Source organism: Dreissena polymorpha, chromosome 7 (assembly GCF_020536995.1).
Source record: "Dreissena polymorpha isolate Duluth1 chromosome 7, UMN_Dpol_1.0, whole genome shotgun sequence".
Lineage (NCBI taxonomy): Eukaryota > Metazoa > Mollusca > Bivalvia > Myida > Dreissenidae > Dreissena > Dreissena polymorpha.
In genome coordinates, this window is record NC_068361.1 from 101345196 (window position 1) to 101364615 (window position 19420).

A 19420-nucleotide genomic window follows, 5' to 3' on the forward strand; every position below is an offset into this window, starting at 1 on the left:
GGGGCATTCGACAATTATCCAATTTGCACCATGTACAACGAATTCGCGCTCTCTCTCTCCAGACAAACACACAACATCTGGGAATCCCAGTTATTCTAAATATAGCTCTTAAATAACGTCATGTAAACTGGGCAACTTATCGTAATAATCATGTGACTATTTTACTGGATTGCGCGAGAAGGGTGTTTCGTCAATTAATTACCGGAAACCAGTCGAATTTTCATCCGGGCTATGTGCAAGCCGAGGTATAAACGTGAAAACAGAAAAAAATGTCTCACAATTAGCGTTCTTACACAAACAAAATAAAACATTCGAACTCGGAAGATACTGAACGCATCGAGGCATTTTTTAAGAAAGAATCATCGAAAACCGTTATAACCCAGCAGGATTCCGAGGTAATCAACATCGAACATTGTGAAAGTGAAAGTAGACAATCGGCAGCTGCCGCTCCTTTCCCTTCCAATACTGTAGCAAATCAAGATCGTCAACCCATTCATCATGAAATTGAAATCACAAAATTGACATCGTCCCCCGGCCCCAGTACAAAAATATAGTTGAAAACATTTCCCATTATTAGATCTACACCTGCAACTTTATTAAGGACTTTGACTTTAATACCTGTTAAATGTGTTTAAGAACAAAAAGGACAGAGACAAGTCTCTTTTGATGAGTTATAGACATTGAAATAAACAGTTTTTATTTTTTCCCCTAATATCTCTCTTTCGCACTCTTTTTTTCCCCTTTCACCCAGCGTCCAGCGTCTTCCCCTTTCTCTAAAAAAAACCCCTGCCATAACTTTTTCACTATTGAAGATAGCAACTTGATATTTGGCATGCATGTGTATCTCATGGAGCTGCACATTTTGATTGGTTAAAGGTCAAGGTCATCTGAAGTAGGAAAAGTCCAGTGACTTAAGAACCATAACTCTATCTACCTTAGCTTTTGAATTATCTCCCCTTTTATATAACTTTATTTTTGTCCCGAGCATAACTCTAAATCTACGAAAGGGATTAACTTGAAACTTGAAATATAAACAGATGGCAAGTAGGAAAAGTGCAGTGACTAAGAACTATAACTCTATCTACCTTAGTTTTGAATTATCTCCCCTTTTATATAACTTAAAGGTAAATTTTTGTCCGGAGCATAACTTTAAACTCTAAATGTTGTATAATTTGTATACACATTTAATATCGCCGTCTGCCTCCAAAATAGCGACCAGTCGGAAAGTCGTATAAAAAGATAAGCAAATGAAACAAAAAAACACTTATCTTTCTACTGAATATTAGCTGATCTGAATTAAAGAGTGCTAATTAAATAATAAGTTATATGGCAATAATATTACAAATCTGTGCCGATTGCAGAATTGAACGGTGATAATTAATTTATTTCTTTTTTTTACTCCCAAACTATCCTGAACGACAACAGCATATTTTAACTAGAGGGATACGAGAAAAACAGGAGCGGTTTAATTGTATTGTAAGGAACGGTCAACCAAAACGACACCGAAAAGAAAATTTGTAAAAAACTGTATTTTTTTTACAATTCTTAGTTTATATTGATTAAAATATCACGACTGGTATATTACATTGCTTGAAAAAAGTTGTAAAGTTTTCATATATTCAGTATATCGTCGCTGTTCTTCGAAAACCGCTTAAGTCAAATTTGGCGCAAATTGTTATTTGTTTTTATAAGAACGGCTGGTTCACGGGTCATTTTGTGCAAAAATACTGGATTTAATATCCAATTGGAAGGCATAGTTATGAGCACGTGAGAAAATCCTGAACACTCATTGGTGCACTAATTGTTTCTGCAAAAACTGCATAAGTCAATTTTTCCAACTTTTCAAAAAACATTTTTTAAATATTTTTTGAAGTTTTAAAATATATTAATTTAGATAGTCTATGTCAAAATGGGCATACTTTTTATTTATGAAAATATAAAGGCCTGTAGTTGTCATTTTAATTCTAAAAATGGACTTGCACAGTTTTCTATGTAAAATTTTGTTCCTTTTTTAGACTATCTAAATAAGTATATTTAAAAAAAAATTTTGGCCTATTGAAAAGTTGAAAAAAATTGACTTGCGCGGTTTTTGAAGAATAGCGACGATATTTGGTAATACATTTTACTGGGTATGTCTACCAGGTAACTATACCAGTTAACTACAAATAACGCCAGTAGATTGATTATTGTCATCACGTGGTAAACCCAGGAATGCAAGTTGTCCATGCGTAGTGTTTTGTATGTTTTGTACATAAAACGATCAATCTACTTTCGTAATATATAGTGTGTATATCGTTATGTCACTTATTTTTGCGATGTACTTTTGATTTCACATCGTGAAATTTAATTACCGAATATACTGAAAATATGAACTTTTTTTCATGTAATGTAATATACCAGTCGTGATATTTTAATCAATATCAACTACGAATTGAAAAAAATACGGTATTTTAGAACTTGTATCTTTCGTCATTCTCGGTTGAGAGTCCCTTTAAAGTCTAATTAATCACATATGCATATGTCAAATAAATAGGCGACTCAAATAAATACCGGTACGCGTTTTGTTCATTGCTATTCTAGATATCTTTGAAAGAGCATTCAATTAAATGACGCAAATAACCGAAAAGGATAAAAAGCAGAAAGGAAAAATTAAGTGTAAATAATTTTTGGCGAGCCAAAAAATTTTTTTTGGAAAGTAAAAAAAAAAAATTCAGCAGGGCCGATTTTAGTGGGTCGGTCGGGTTATGCCAAACAAAAGAATTTTTAAGGATGGCCTTATAAATATTTTGTCTTTAAAGATTTAGTTGAACAGAAAGGAAATACCTCTAATGTTAAACAAATATTTGTGAATGACTCCTGTCTGGACAGTAAATGGAGAGTTAACAATGCGTCTTGTATTTAGAACTGTTCAACAGTTTTTACGAAAAAGGATACATTTTATTCATCAGTGAGAAAATACAGAATATGTACTAGGTTTGTTAAAAAATTTAACAAGCTTAATAAATCAGTGTGATACATTTGAGCAGAACACATTTAAATGTGTAGTTATTTCAGCATTTTTATTTGGCACATGCTTGTTGCATGCTAATAAATTCGAGACCTTGTTTGCAATGATGAGACACTTAGGACACCTTTTAATGTTCCATGAGAAAAAACAAAGCGTTACCAAACCTGAGCAAACATTTTTTAATGAAACAAAGTTTGTAAAAGTTTAAGACAACGCATTTAAATGTTACATGCATTTTGTATCTCCCTTATTTGTCTCTGTTGACAATAGGGGTCGTTTTCCAATGCTATAGAAACCCAGTGATAGCATCGTTAGGTGGCAGATATACTGTCTGCTCCCTTGGTAAACGCACTGGTACAGATATTGGCCAGCAATTTTTATGCCCCTGGGTCAAAATATCGGGGGTATATTTTTGTTGGCCTGTCTTGTCTGTCTGCCATTCATTCATTCATTGTGTGTGTCCCAAAACTTTAATCTTGGTAAAAGTTTTGCAATAACTTTTGCAATATTGAAGATAGCAACTTGATATTTGGCATGCATGTGTATCTCATGGAGCTGCACATTTTGAGTGGTGAAAGGTCAAGGTCATCCTTCAATGTAAAAGATCTAAAAAACAAATCCAAAGGAAGTAAAAAGCTTTAAAAGGGAGATAATTTCTAAACCTGTCAATGATAAATTGATATTTTATTTCAAAGCAGCGAAATAGGGGGCATTGGGTTTCTGACAAACACATCTCTTGTTTTCTTTCTTTATAAAGTACTGGAAAACTGCACTTTCACAATAAGGATAAAATTACAAATTTCTAATTGCTGCCAAAAAATTCCCAATTTAAGGTTTCTAAAAAAATTGCAACATTTTGCTAGTTTCCTTATGCAGCCCTACGGCTTGAACCTAAGTAAATATACTACTGACAACTTGACAACATTTTTAGTTATCAATGTTAAAGTATTTGGGAGCAAAAAATCAACTACACCAATTCCCAATATGAAGACTTCACAACGCGAATTTTCCCAATTTCAGGGTTTTTCACGCACAATTTTCCCAATTGCGCTGGTACATGTACTTTTCCCAATTGGGCAAAAAATAATCACTGTTGGTGATCTCAATTTGTCAGTTAACTATTCACTTGTAACCAGGGTTGGCATATTGACCGGTCAATTGAGTATTGACCGGGCCGGCGGTCAATACCCGGTTAAAACCGGTCAATACTGGTCATTACTGGTCTTTACTGGTCAATACTGGTCGATTGAAAATTGTAGCATTTAAACATTACAAAGGAGCCATTTTATATTAAATCAATAATTATTCTGTAATTGATAAACTTTTTGCTGAGTTATTTTTTGTAAAAAAAATCTTTAAAGCTGTAAAAAGTTACTTCTTTATTATTTACGGAAACAGCCTCAAATACATAAGGACTAAGGCAATATCTTTATCTCAGTGTATCACATCTGTTACTAAAGTACTATTGTAGGTACCATTGCATTTCACTTATCTATTGATATATCTATTTGATAAGCAGATGGACAAACAGAACTCTTGTGTATTCTAGGGTTATAAATCTGGCCTCTTAGTTGGTAATAAAATGCATGCAGTGTTATGTCTCTGATATTGACAATTAAGCAAATCTGCCCTTCGGCTATTTCATATCACTCACACAAAAGAAGATTACATTGTACTTACTATTAATTTAATAGTTACTTATAACTTGTTTCCTTTCTGTATTAAGAGGGTTTTTTTCCTTTTCATATTAAAAAGTTCAATTGGTATTCAAATGAATAAACAATCAAAGTTCTTGATTTTGCCAACAAATTATGTTTTCCAATTGTGGGTCTACTCTTCTTTTCAATTATTTTATTCTTTTAATAATTATTTCTTATTATACTTTTATATTCTTATATCAATAAAAAAAGTTTTTTACACTATTTTGTTTAAAAAGTATTTAAAGAAATCAATGCAAGAATACATGACAAGTAAGGATTGTGTCAAAAAGGTGCCATTTAAGGCCCTATTATCAGTTTTGGGTGCCCCAACCTGTATAGGTGAGAAGACTGTTAGAAGACTGTGGGGACAGTGGGGTATGAGGAACAACGCATACACAGTAATTTACAGGTTCTTGTTGAATCAAGCACAGAATTATCTGAGCATCATAATTCATTAGAATTGAAAAAAAGTTCAATCGACCAGAAAAATCCAATTGACCAACTTTGACTTATTTGCAAAATTTTGAGAGATTGGCCTACAAATTGCATGAACAGGTATAAAATAGTGGGTATTAATAGCTTAAGACATTATTTGCAACATGTCTGTTTAATTTATATTATCAATATTGTTTAATTAGGCATGGAATATAAATTAAAATTGGGGGTAAAGTTCAATTGACCAGTATTGACCAGTAATGACCACATCGGGAGTATTGACCGGGGCGGTTTTAACCGGTAAAAACCGCCGGTTAAAACCGGGGGCGGTCGATTGGTGCCAACCCTGCTTGTAACACTTTGAAAGCTATGACTTGTTTAGAAAATCTATGTGCAATTTGTTGGAAAAATGTTCTTGTTACAAAGGATTATTATAACATGTGTGAACTTTGCCAGTGGTGTAATGGTTGTTATCTGTATCCAGTCTTTACACAAATTTTTAAGATCACTAGTTTATAGACCGTAGGTTTTTTACTTTGCTAGATCAATAGTCCAAAGCTCTTCTACTAGCCTGATGTGTTGTAATGAAGCACATCAACTATTGTAATAAATTCACATATGTTGTTATACCAATTAGTAAGTATCCCATTTATTCTGTGGGTATAGCAGTGTTCTTCATCAAAATTTGAGTAGCCAGTTAGTTGACCTATTTTACACATTCAGTCTTCATCGAACTTGTTTTTGGTGTATTGGAAATGATTTCAGTTTCTGAGAAGTGTTTTACTAAGCATTTTGTATCTCCCTTGCTAGCTATCAAGCAAGCAAGGGTCGTTTTCAAATGCTATAGTAACCCAGTGATAGCATCGTTAGGTGGCAGATGAACTGTCTGCTCCCTTGGTAAACACACTGGTACAGTTTGCAATAGACTTCTTAGCAAATCAGCAATTGTCAATGACAACAGAGGCAGGGCTTTTTTCCTTCAAATGTTCACAATTTCAAGAAGTTTGCTACATACATTTTCACAATTTTAGAAAGTTCAAGACTAATTTTTTCACAATTTTGAACAGTTAGCGATTCTATTTTTTCACAATTTTGAACAGTTTTCAAAAAATAAGGGGGGGGGGGGGGGCAAGGCTGCTTCATAAAAACAGGAAAAAAAGCCCTGTTAGGACATTAATAATATTGGATACTCGGTAGCTACAGGATATAAGTCTGTTCCATTTTTGTATGGGTTAACAATTTGTTTTAGAGTATTGCAATTGTATAGTTTTTGCAGAACTTGACAAAACTCTGGCTTTTTAGCTCACCTGTCACGAAGTGACATGGTGAGCTTATGTGACCGTGTGATGTCCGGCAATTTGTTTGTGTAGACAGTAGACAGAAGAGGTCACAGTTTTCATCCAATCTTTATGAAATTTGGTCAGAATGTTTATCTTGATGAAATCTGGGTTGAGATTGTACTTGGGTCATCTTGGGTCAAAAACTAGGTCACTAGGTCAAAAACTAGGTCACATCATAGGTCAAATAATAGAAAAACCTTGTGTAGACAATAGAGATAGCATTTTTCATCCAATCTTTATGAAATTTGGTCAGAATGTTTATCTTGATGAAATCTGGGTTGGGATTGTATTTGGGTCATCTGGGGTCAAAAACAAGTTCACTAGGTCAAAAACTATGTCAAATAGAAAAAACCTTGTGTAGAAAGTAGAGGTCACAGTTTTCATCCAATCTTTATGATATTTGGTCAGAATGTTTATCTTGATGAAATCGGGGTTGGGATTGTATTTGGGTCATCTGGGGCCAAAAACTAGGTCACTAGGTAAAAAACTAGGTCAAATAATAGAAAAACCTTGTGTAGACAGTTGAGGTCACAGTTTTATCCAATCTTTATGAAATTTGGTCAGAATGTTTATCTTGATAAAATCTGGGTTGGGATTGTATTTGGGTCATCTAGGGTCAAAAACTAGGTCACTAGGTCAAAAACTAGGTCAAATAATAGAAAAACCTTGTGTAGACAATAGAGGTGGCATTTTTTATCCAATTTTTATGAAATTTGGTCAGAATGTTAATCTTGATGAAATCTGGGTTGGGATTGTATTTGGGTCATCCGAGGTCAAAAACTAGGTCAAATAATAGAAAAACCGTCAACAATTTGTGTAGACAGTAGAGGTCACAGTTTTCATCCAATCTTTATGAAATTTGGTTAGAATGTTTATCTTGATGAAATCTGGGTTGGGATTGTATTTGGGTCATCTGGGGTAAAAAACTAGGTCACTAGGTAAAATAATAGAAAAACCTTGTGTAGACAATAGAGGTCACAGTTTTCATCCAATCTCTATAAAATTTGATCAGAATGTTTATCTTGATGAAATCTGGGTTGGGATTGTATTTGGGTCACCTGGGGTCAACAACTAGGTCACTAAGTCAAATAATAGAAAAACCTTGTGTAGACAATAGAGTTCACAGTTTTCATCTAATCTTTATGAAATTTGGTCAGAATGTTAATCTTGATAAAATCTGGGTTGGGATTGTATTTGGTTAGTCAGGTGAGCGATTCAGGGCCATCATGACCCTCTTGTTTATATCATATCAGATTAAGCACCAAAGGTTTATAAGAGAAAAAAAGAATAAAGATACAAGTATTAATACAGCTACCAAGGGAATTAGTGAATCAATGCTTTGGTTTTCTGGGCTCAAAATGAAGCAATATTAATAATTTTGTTTTTATTAGACACTCCAAGGTTTTATGGTTAAAAATGTTACAATATTAATGAATTATATAATGTGTTTGTTAATTTTCTTAAAACATTTATTAAGAAAACAACCAGGCCCAGAATAAATTAAAGACTTTGTATTTGGTTGCTGTGGAAAGAGTTTTTCAGTGACATGCTTGCAATGATGAAATTATTAGGACACCTTTTAATGTTCCATGAGAAAAACCAAAGCGTTACCAAGGCTGAGCAAACATGTCGGGTAGAAAATGTTGAAATGTTAAACTCTGTATTCAAACATGTCTGTTTTCATTGGTGTGATGTGCTTTCAAGTTGTATGTTTGCAATGATGAAACTCTTAGGACACCTTTTAATGTTCCATGAGAAAAACCAAAGCGTTACCAAGCCTGAGCAACCAGACAACTTGAAAGTTTGTATTGGTAGTAAAATCTTAGCTTGCCTACAGTCTGTTTAAAAACATGGATGGCAAAGGTCAAGGCAGTTTTCGCTATGTATTGCTCAACTGCCTATAGTACATGTAGCTATAATAAAACCTTGTTAACATTGTAGTCCCTTGAAAAACATGGCGGCCAGGAGAGACAGATTTCCTTGTATGGCTATCATAGCTGAAGTAAAACCTTGTCAAGTTGTTAACACTGTAGAAGTCAGATTTTTAGCCCAATCTTCATGAAACTTGTTTGGAACATTTGTTCAAATGATATCTGGGCCAAGTTTTAAAATGGTTATGGCCCATTGAAAAAATGGCTGCCATTAGGGGGGCAGGTTTCCTTATGTGGCTTCAGTCAAACCAGTCAAACTTTGTTTAAACTCTAGAAGTCAAATTTATGGTCCAAATGAAACTTGGTCAGAACATTTGTTCTAATGGTAACTGGGTCGTGTTAAAAAATGGTTAGTTGAAAAACATGGCCGTCAATGTGCAAGCAGTTTTCCTAATATGACTAGTAAAATATTATTAACAATAGTTCAGAATAGTCTAGTTCCATGGGGGATCTCAAGGTGCCATTCCTTTCAATTAAGGGAAAATTCAGAAAAATTAAATTTGGAGATTTATTTTACATCTTGTGACTGATGTGAGGGAAGAACTTTGTAGAGGTAAATTTAATATTTTTGGGGGTGGGGGGGGGGGGGGGGGGGGGGGGGGCTGTGAATTTACTGAGATTTACCAAATGAATGTTTCTAACTCTGCTAAATATATGGAATAAAACACCTTGTACACTAGGAGAACATGATGATTGAATTTATCACCATCTTTCGACTGAAGAAAGTGATGCACTATATTCTTACTGATGGTTCTCCACACTTTGTGTTTGAAATATACTTCTGATACCGTCTACCCCCTTGGTAAACATGCTTACAAAGAAATTTTGCTTATTCATTTTTAGCTCGACTATTTTATATGAAATATATATAGTGGAGCTATCCTACTCACCCCGGCGTTCGGTTCCGTGCCGTTAGCGTGCAAATGTTAAAGTTTTCGCACTACCCCAATTATTGTCATTGTCCCTTGACATATTGCTTTCATATTTTGCATACTTGTTGACCAACATGACCCCAACCTATAAACAAGAGCAGACAACTCTATCAAGCATTTTGTCATGATTATGGCCCCTTTTCCATTTAGAATATGCAGCAAATGTTCAAGTTTTCGTACTACCCCATTTATTTTCATTGTCCCTTGACATATTGCTTTCATTTTTTGCATACTTGTTTACCAACATCACCCCGACCAATAAAGAAGTGCAGACAACTCTATCAAGCATTTTGTCATAATTATGGCCCCTTTTATACTTAGATTTATGCATATTATTGATTTATCTATGTTAAAGTTTGTGTACTACCCCAAATATTTCCTATATCCTTTGACATTGCTTTTATATTTTGCATACTTGTTTACCAACAAGACCCCAACCTATAAACAAGAGCAGACCACTGTATCAAGCATTTGTACATAAATATGGCCCTTTTTACACTTAGATAATTGGACATTTTGCTTAAATTGCCATCTTTATTTATGATCACATTTTAGTATGACTTAGACAAAACAACACTTACCTATATACCACAATGGATTCCACCCAAACAATACCCCATGCCCCTACCCAGAATCCCCCACCTCCAACCTCCCCCCCCCCCCATTTTTTTTTAAACATCTAATAATTTACCCCAACCCACATTATACCCCCCTCTAACCCCCCTGCCCCCCCCCCTATTTTTTTTTAATCATCTAATAAATTACTACACCCCACATTATACCCCCCCTACCCCCCCCCCCCCCCCATCAATTTTTTTCTCTCCTTTTTTGTATTTTTTAAAGATCGTCTAATAAATGACCACACCCCACATTATACCCCCCCCCCCAAAAAAAAAAAAAATTTTTTTTTCTTTTTTATTTCTGAAAGATCGTCTAATAAATTATTGAATATGAACAATTTCCCCATGACGGCTTACGTTATAATGTCAAGCACTTGAATAGTCGAGCGCGCTGTCCTCTGACAGCACTTGTTATACTCCCATTACCATATAGGAGTCACTTTGTCGGTCTGTCTGTTGGTCAGTCTGTCCGGAATCTTCATCAGATCTTCACCAAACTTGGTCACAAGTTGTATCTAGATGATTTCTAAGTAAAGATTTAATATGGGTCATGCCGGGTCAAAAACTAGGTCACAGGGTCACTTAGTGTGTTTTAAACCAAAAGTGTGTCCGCACCAAAACTTTGTCATTTATCGTTAGATTTTAAAATTACTTGATATACATTTTAGAATTACTTGATACATTTGTTCACCATCATGAGACGGTGTGTCGTGTGAAAAAAATGTCGATATCTCCAAGGTCAAGGTCACAGTTGGATTTGAAAGGTCAAATGCTTGTACTGGCCATAACTTTATCATTTATTGTGAAATGTTAAAATCATTAGGCATATTTGTTCACCATCATTGGATGGTGTGTCGCGCGAAAGAATTACGTGGATGTCTTCAAGGTCAAGGTCACACTTTGAGTTCAAAGATCAAAAATGGCCATAAATGAGTTTGTCCGGGCAACAACTATGTCATTCAGTGTGAGATTTTAAAATTATTGGGCATATTTGTTCACTATCATCGGACGGTGTGTCGGGCGAAAGAATTACGTCGATATTTCCAAGGTCAAGGTCACACTTTGAGTTCAAAGGTCAAAATAGCCATAAATAATCTTGTCTGGGCCAGAACTATGTCATTCATTGTAAGATTTTAAAATCATTTGGCACATTTGTTCACCATCATTGGACGGTGTGTCGCGCGAAAGAATTACGTCGATATTTTCAAGGTCACACTTTGCGTTCACAGGTCAAAAATGCCCATAAATGAGCTTGTCTGGGCCATAACTATGTCGTTCATTGTGAGATTTTGAAATCATTTGGCACATTTGTTCACCATCATTGGACGGTGTGCTGTGCGAAAGAATTACGTCATTATATCCAAGTTCAAGGGCACACTTTGTGTTCAAAGGTCAAAAATGGCCATAAATGCGCTTGTCCAGGCCATAACTATGTCGTTTATTGTGAGATTTTAAAATCATTTGGCACATTTGTTCACCATTATTGGACGGTGCGTTGTGCGAAAGAATTACGTCAATATCTCCAAGGTCAAGGTCACACTTTGAGTTCAAAGGTCAAAATAGCAATAAATGATCTTGTCCGGGCCCTGAATATGTTGTTCATTGTAGGGTTTTAAAATTACCTGGTACATTTGTTCACAATCATTGGACGATGAGTCATGCGAAAGAATTACGTTGATATCTTCAAGGTCAAGTTCAAACTTGGAGTTCAAAAGTAAAAAAATGGGCATAAATGAGCTTGTACGGGCTATAACTATGTCAATCATACATGTATTTTAAAATGACTGTACATTAATTTTGTTCACAGTAATTGGACGGCATGTCATGCGAAAGAATTCAAGAGTTCAAAGGTTCAAATGGCCATAAATGATAATGGCAAAATTATTCTTAAAACTGGCCATAAATTAGATTCTCTTGTTTTGTGAAGACAGTATGCAAAATAGTCTGTGTCAATGCGGCACGTGGGGGTATACGTCACGTCTGTGACAAAGCTCTAGTTTGGAGGAGTGTTCATCAGTTTAACTAAGATTCTTGTTGGATTATGTTGTAGTACAACTCAGACAATGACAGTGCTTACTCTGCCATTCTAAAAATAGCCAACAGCTACAAATTTACTTATTTGGCTACAGAAAATCCTTTATATGAAACTATCAAATAACAGCAATAAGAAGAACTTTGCAAAATAGAGTCAAATTTGGCTTAAGAAATTTTTGAGCCAGATGAAGCCCTTAATTGATTAAGCCACCATTGCTTGGAAGGTATTGCATAGTTTTCAATTCTTCTAAAAGATGACTCATTATATGTATAAACCTTTCCAAATCTATCAAACCCTGGGTGTAACTGTTCAAATAGTTAGGATTTATCAGATGATGGACATGTCTTGTTGACCATGAGTGGCAGTGAACGACATGGGCAATAAATCAGAGCATGTTCACAATTCACACATGTTGTGTTTTTCCCACAGAGTGACGAAGACGCTGGTCGACTGAACAAGGTGCGCTCCAAGAAGACACTGAAGAAGTACACAATTAGACAGAAGACGAAGCAGGTGGAACAGGCCTTGGAGGACCAGTTTTCCACGGGCCGTGTGTACGGTAAGATTACTGGTAACCTGTAATCCTGGAATGAACCTGTGATCAATACACTTCAGTTAAACCTTAGTTAATATAATGTATATAATAGTGTTGAAAACAGTTATTCTCAATCCCGTATTTTCAATTGTAAGTAAAAATGCTCAAATTTTCCCCAATCCAAAGGGCCCCAAAAGGGTGAAATGAGAACTGAGGTTGAATGGAAGCCCACTCCCCAGTAGAGTAATCAAAAACATTGTAGAGACTGGACACTTAATGACATTTTATAATTTAGATCACCTGCTGAGTATAACAATACACATGCTCGTGGATTGAGTTCATGCGAGCTTTTGTCTTGTGTTTAATTCCTTGAGTGGATTATTTGTCACACAAGTCTTATGTCTTGTCTGTATATTATTTGGATATTGGAAATCTGGAGTTTTTAACTTCAACTAGGAAAAGGATTTAAGGGTGTTTGTATTTTACTAAATGTAGTTATTTAAACACTTAATACTAGTTGTGGTTTAATTTTCCAATTGATATTTGTTCTTTATACTTTATACTTTTTATATCCTTAGTTTTTTACCATTTACAAGTTTAATTACTATCCACTTAAAACTTAGAGCATAAAAACATGTTTGCAATGATGAAATTCTTAGGACACCTTTTAATGTTCCGTGAGAAAAAACAAAGCGTTACCAAGCCTGAGCAAACATGTTCTTTGTTTAAAAAACAAGGCAAATGACCATGAAAATCATTTCTGATTAAAAAGTACACTTTGTTTACTGTGTTAAACACAGATGTGTATGTTTGCAATGATGAAATTCTTAGGACACCTTTTAATGTTCCATGAGAAAAACCAAAGCGTTACCAAACCTGAGCAAACATACACCCTGTTTTGATACTCAGTAAGGTGGTCATAAAAATAAAAAATTGTCATACCCCCTCAAACATAGTTTGTAAAAGAGGATATTGGAATAAATCTTAGTGGGTAGGTTTGTCTGGAACAAATTTTCCTACATTCTCAAGATATTGAATTGAAACGTGAAATATGTCATAAATTCTTCTATGGTTATTTGAATACTATTGTGAAAATACATACATGTATTGGTATAATTTTTTGAGTAACATTGATTCAACAAAGAATTGTGTATAATATGGAAATGTAACCTTGCTTAGATTTTAGATCTTAAATTCAAATATCCATTTCAATAACAGGTGATAGAGGGAAAGCAAAATAATTTTAAACCACAAGTAATACTTTGGTTATTCTTCAATATTAAGGCTTGATCTAGGGCTATTTGGCAAATTGAATTTTGTTGAAATTAAATTTTGTTTCTATGTCTATGCAGTGTCCATTTGTTTAAAATAATTGTTCATAACTGATTTCACAAAGATAACCTTACATGCTATTACAATGGTATATGTACTTGGACATGATATGACGGTGTTGGCAATTATGATATTCTTACCTTCACTATCCCTTTAATGTTCCATGATAAAAAAATAGGCATTGCTAAACCCAATTAAACCTACTTAGATTTTGCAGTAGTAGCTATGGTAAAGGTAAAAAATCAACTAAAAATTGGTGTTAGATTCATTAGAACTTTCATGAACTGAAGCGAACGACTTGCAATGATGAAATTCTTAGGACACCTTTTAAATGTTCCATGAGAAAAATCAAAACGTTACCAAACCTGAGCAAGTCTTAGTCTTCTGATACAACAGAAGGTGTAATGACGTGACAAACAAGATGGCAACATCCATGACCAAACAGGTATTTTTCCCTGTTTTATATCTTCGATTACTTTTTACTAATTTTTGAATGCTGCTCACTATCCAGCCATATCAGTAACAAAAGTGATAACGTTTATTTTATAGAAATATTGCTCTATATCTTGTCTTAACTTGCTATGAATTTTTTAGCTGTTATTTTGTGATCCGCTAAGAAATTTTGTAGCGAGTAAATTTGAGGTATAAATAAAAGCGAATATACAAAAAACACTAATGAGGGCGCGGAGTCATCTGTCCAAGTTAGAACCACACTGTTTGCTGTCCAAACTGCTCACTAATTACTTTCTGGCTTATATGGCTGGAAAGTGAGCTGCATTTAAACAATTAATAGATGTAATAAAGGATATAAAAATAGCGAAACTAACCTGTGCAAGGACATCTCCAGCTTGTTTGTCAAGTGATTACCCAACTCTGTATAATATAATGGAGCTGATTGGAAGAACAAAAGATGCACTATTAAATTGTGAAAATTGGTTCATTTACTTATTCCTATTCATACATGATTGTGTGACGTTAAATAATACTCAAATTGTAAAAATTATTTGCCTTTTTCATCTGAACAAAGCCTGGTTCCTTTTACATGTTGGGTATTTGTGATTTGTTTATGATTCTGTTGTTGTTATTGTTGCTTTAATTTGATACAATTCCTTTTGTCATTGTAATAGTGCAATAATTGCCGCTGCATTTTACACATTGGATAACAAACTAAATTAAATTAGAAAGCAGTAATTATATCTATGACAGAATGATGACCTTTTCTATCAGGTAAAGGTCTTTAGTGACCTTCATGACACTGTTGTCATAGTTACCCTGACTGTCACTCTTTTAGATTTAAAGCTCTCAAAGTTATTTTAAGCATTCTAAGCTTCTTTTTAGTCCCCTACCGGTTTCACCAGAGGAGACTTATGATTTTCGCCTTGTAAGTCTGTGAGTCTGTCACACTTTTCTGGATCCTGCGACAACTTTAAAAGTTCTTAATATTTTTTCATGAAACTTGGAACATGGATAGATGGCAATATGGACATTATGCACATCATTTCATTTTGTTCCTACGTCTAAATTTCTGGTTGCTATGGCAACAAATATATATTTTTTTAATATGAAAATGTTGGAATTTTTGACAATGGTGGAGCCGGTAGGGGACTTATATTGCTTGACAATAGTCTTGTTGTTTTTTTAGCTCACCTGAGCGCATTTTCTGAGCACAATGTGCTCATAGTGAGCATTATAATCACCTTTTCTCTGTTGTCATAGTTTGTCATATGGTCCAACATATCACTAGAGAACATTCCAGAGGTCACATTCAGTGTCTAAACTCTATGAAACTTGTTCGGATCACGTGTCCATTCTGAACAGTACAGTTTTGTTCCTTATAGTCTCGGTGTAGGCTTGGTAAGCACAGGGGAAATCAAGTGTGCTTTCCTCCAAAAACTCTTTATTCTGTTTATACATTATCTAGACTTTTCAAAAGTTTTTGCCAAAATAATTTCAGTCACTCAATAATTGATTGCAAGTATGTTGAAGACAAAATAAGTGTTGACTCGATGTTTCTTACCAATTGTTCATTGCTTATTCAAGTTATTGCTACAATGTTATAATAAGAAATGGCTTTCTTGTCAACTTTTGTTGCTAGGTATTTAAAGGCATGAATGTTCTTGCATAATGATGAAACCTTTGACCTCAGATGGTAGTGATGGTCGTATTGACCTGCTAGCTGCCATGGGAATTTGTCACTTGTCATAGTTACTCTGAATGCAAGACTTCTTGAAATTTATTGTGAAGTTGAAGGCTATAAGGATTAAATTGTTTCTTTTAATAAGTAACAAAATAAATCATAAATGACATAAAGCTTTCTATGTTAGGTAAAACTGAGTACAGTCGAAACTGACCTAACCGCCACCTGAATTTATCGGTCACCTGCAGACAACGGTCAGTCTGAAATCCCCCTCCCCTTGATAAAAAATTACACTTGAATTTAACAGCCACCTGTCCATAACGGCCACTCCGAAATTCATGTTTGACCTGAAATCAACGGTCACGCGTCAGTCGTCCCAGCCGCGAAAATTAAAAACAAAGCACATCTTTTGTCTGTCTATTTGGTTAAAGTGTCTGATAGCGGTAATTGTCTTTGATATTATAAAAGCGGCCCACTGCGAGTAAACAAAGAATAAGGTGTTGAGACGGTTTGTTTTCCGGGGATAATTGTGGGAGTATCTTCAAAAGAAAATATGTCAGAGTTTGTGACACGTTTAAAGTAATTAGCGCTAATTAAATGACCGCTAATTAGTACATTGTACTTACAATATTGAGTATCGATTTAAAAATATTATTTTCGGATCATTCTTTAAAAGAGCTTTCTAGCGTACACAACACTTTTAAAAGTAATCAGAATAATAAATCACGGAATAACAATGAGTGGTAAACGTAAGGTCCTCACATTAGAGGAGCGAGTCAAGTGTTTGAAACAGTTTGAATCTGGAAAAAGTTTGCATGTAATAGCAAGTAAGCTCTGCTTTTTGTGTGATGTTTGCGTACGAATAAATTTTAACAAACTTTTTGCGTCTTTTTCTTTGAATTAGAACAGTACAATTACACAGTACTATCGGTTTATGACAGCGAATCCGCTTTTTAGACTTGTACGGACATTAGGTCAACGGCATGTGACAAGCTTTATTTACTGAATGAATGAGATGCATGTGTAAACAATTATACCAGCGTTGATAAAGTCATTGCTTAAGTTTAATAATATGAAATTAAATAAATCTATAAGATATTATTCTGTAATATTCAATGTACACACGTGTAAGTTATTTCTGTTATTATGCTTAGTTAACGGCAATGAGCCTTTGTTTTACACTGTATGCAAACGACTGGGTGGGGTAACGAAGTAGCAATACTACCAACTGACAAACCATCTTAAATTTGTGATCCAATTTCAACGGTCACCTGTGGACAACGGTCTATTTGGTCATTTCCCTTGACTGACTGCTGTTCTCAGGTTTGACTGTATATTGAATATTGAAATCAGTGCAGATGTTGGACATAACTTTTAATTTCTAACTTTTGTGACCCAGGTGTTTAAGTTAAGAGTAAACCTGCATATATGCATTGATCTGCTATTGGTTTCAATAACCCATTATTCAACCACAGTCTTAAATTCTACTTAACAATATGAAGTTATCAGTATCTGTAGGTTGAGATTTACCAAAGATTTAGTTTGTTTGCAATGATGAAAATCTTAGGACACCTTTTAATGTTCCATGAGAAAAACCAAAGCGTTACCAATCCTGAGCAAACAACCAAAATCTTAAGGTTTTGTCGTGTCGTTTTTACCTGATACTTGTGAACCATGTTTACATAAAATGCAAACTGCATTATGCTATACTTAATCTGGATATTTATACAATAACATGGCTTTATTTTACCAAAAGTGAACCTCTTGATCATTAAGAGCATATTTTTGATGGGTTGTTTTGACTCTTTTCTTACATGCTGTTGTGAATTCTTGCCATTTTGGAAAATTCTATGCACTTGGTCAGGGCTTTATTTTAGCGGACGCCCGCTTGCCCGTGCTGGGTTAAAATTGTTGGGGCAAGTGATTTTCCAAAGTAGATAGTCTGCCGGGCAAGTCCGTTTCGTATTAGCATAATTGTGGTATTTTTTCGACTTTTCCCCTTTTATCCTTTTATTTTCTTTGGGTCAATATATTTTTTTATCAAGCACAAGTAAAATGAGATTTGATTGGTTGCTTGCGTTGTATAAGCCAATCTAAATGCTCAAAACAAGTTCTACTCGGCAGACGTTTCAACATGGCGGATGGTAGCGTCCAGCCGATCTTTTCTATTTTTAATAAAAGAGACTCGAAACACTCAAATGAACAAACCAAAACAACCGAAAAAGAAAGGAAGAAAAAATATGAAAATGAATCACGAAAGCGTAACTTTCAAACATCGTGGCTTGATGAATTTCCATGGCTTGAATTTGATAAAGAGTCGCGATTGATGAAATGCAAGATTTGTCTCGATTAAATAAAACTGTCCAGATTTTGTTTTGTTGACAACTTTATATTATAAAAACGATTATTATTTTATTTTTGATACATTGAATATAGCTGAAATTAAATCTAGCATAATAATGCATGTGAATCAATGCTTTAAAGATCAAATGACAATAAAAAATTGACTTCAAAATAGGGAAACCAGTTTTTAAAGGGGCCTTTTCACAGATTTTGGCATTTTTTTAACTTATTCATTAAATGTTTTATATCGATAAATGTAAACATTGGATCGTAAAAGCTCCAGTAAAAAATCAAGAATAAAATTTAAAAAAGGAAAAGAACATTGCCCGGACCAGGTTTCGAACCAGTGACCCCTGGAGTCCTGCCAGAGTCCTGAAGTAAAAACGCTTTAGCCTACTGAGCTATTCCGCCAATTACACATACTTGACATATTTTATACCTTATATAAGCAATCTTCGTAGTTTCACAAAATTTAAAGACAAAAACAGAACTCTCCAAATTATTCAATCGTTTCGCGTTTCAACGCTTTATAATTTTTAGGTTTTAAAATCGTCAAAAGATGCATATAATGGCTTTATTAGACCATGGTAAATGTTCAGTGTTACTGTTTCCTCACAAATATCATAACTAAAACGAAAATTTGCGAATCTGAAACAACTTTTTTCAATTTTGTCAATTTACCAAAGCGTGAAAAGATCCCTTTAATGAGTCAAGTAGATGTTCAAAATAACTTGCCCCCCGGGCAAGTGAGTGTCAATTTCTTATGTTAACCCCTGTTGGTGCAGCAATGTACACGTTTCCCACCAATTCAAATGGGTCATGTGGGTTATTAAACTATGAAAAGATAGTGAACACTGCAGAGGCTGTATTTATTGTCAATCTTATTAAACTTGGTCAGAGAATTTGTCCATATTATATCTTGAAGTAGTTTGCAACTAGGTCCTGTTGTTTCAAAAACTAGGTTACTCGGTCTTATGAAATAATTACTATTGAAGCCACATTTAATGCCCAATGTTCATGAGACTTAGATCAGGGCCCTCAATCTATCAAATCTGCCGCCGAATTTCGGCGGC

The 19420-nt window shown here is 34.6% G+C and overlaps 1 protein-coding gene and 8 non-coding genes across 9 annotated transcripts in view; all 9 read left to right on the forward strand.

The window, feature by feature from the left end:
• The window catches only part of LOC127836999 (40S ribosomal protein S8-like), a 34022-nt gene that overhangs the window by 12985 nt on the left and 1617 nt on the right, over positions 1-19420 (forward strand). The window contains exon 5 of the mRNA XM_052363691.1: positions 12430-12559. Coding sequence (XP_052219651.1) covers positions 12430-12559 — 130 coding nt within the window. The remainder of the gene's footprint in view (positions 1-12429; positions 12560-19420) is intronic.
• Positions 3106-3180, forward strand: LOC127840243 (small nucleolar RNA SNORD58). Its single transcript, XR_008030505.1, has one exon. It is a non-coding gene; the product is annotated as a small nucleolar RNA SNORD58 (small nucleolar RNA).
• On the forward strand, positions 8033-8107 carry LOC127840246 (small nucleolar RNA SNORD58). The gene has a single exon (XR_008030508.1). It is a non-coding gene; the product is annotated as a small nucleolar RNA SNORD58 (small nucleolar RNA).
• LOC127840240 (small nucleolar RNA SNORD58) lies at positions 8195-8269 on the forward strand. Its single transcript, XR_008030502.1, has one exon. It is a non-coding gene; the product is annotated as a small nucleolar RNA SNORD58 (small nucleolar RNA).
• LOC127840192 (small nucleolar RNA Me28S-Am982) lies at positions 9095-9168 on the forward strand. Its single transcript, XR_008030464.1, has one exon. It is a non-coding gene; the product is annotated as a small nucleolar RNA Me28S-Am982 (small nucleolar RNA).
• On the forward strand, positions 13174-13248 carry LOC127840241 (small nucleolar RNA SNORD58). Its single transcript, XR_008030503.1, has one exon. It is a non-coding gene; the product is annotated as a small nucleolar RNA SNORD58 (small nucleolar RNA).
• On the forward strand, positions 13346-13420 carry LOC127840242 (small nucleolar RNA SNORD58). Its single transcript, XR_008030504.1, has one exon. It is a non-coding gene; the product is annotated as a small nucleolar RNA SNORD58 (small nucleolar RNA).
• Positions 14166-14241, forward strand: LOC127840245 (small nucleolar RNA SNORD58). Its single transcript, XR_008030507.1, has one exon. It is a non-coding gene; the product is annotated as a small nucleolar RNA SNORD58 (small nucleolar RNA).
• Positions 17551-17625, forward strand: LOC127840239 (small nucleolar RNA SNORD58). Its single transcript, XR_008030501.1, has one exon. It is a non-coding gene; the product is annotated as a small nucleolar RNA SNORD58 (small nucleolar RNA).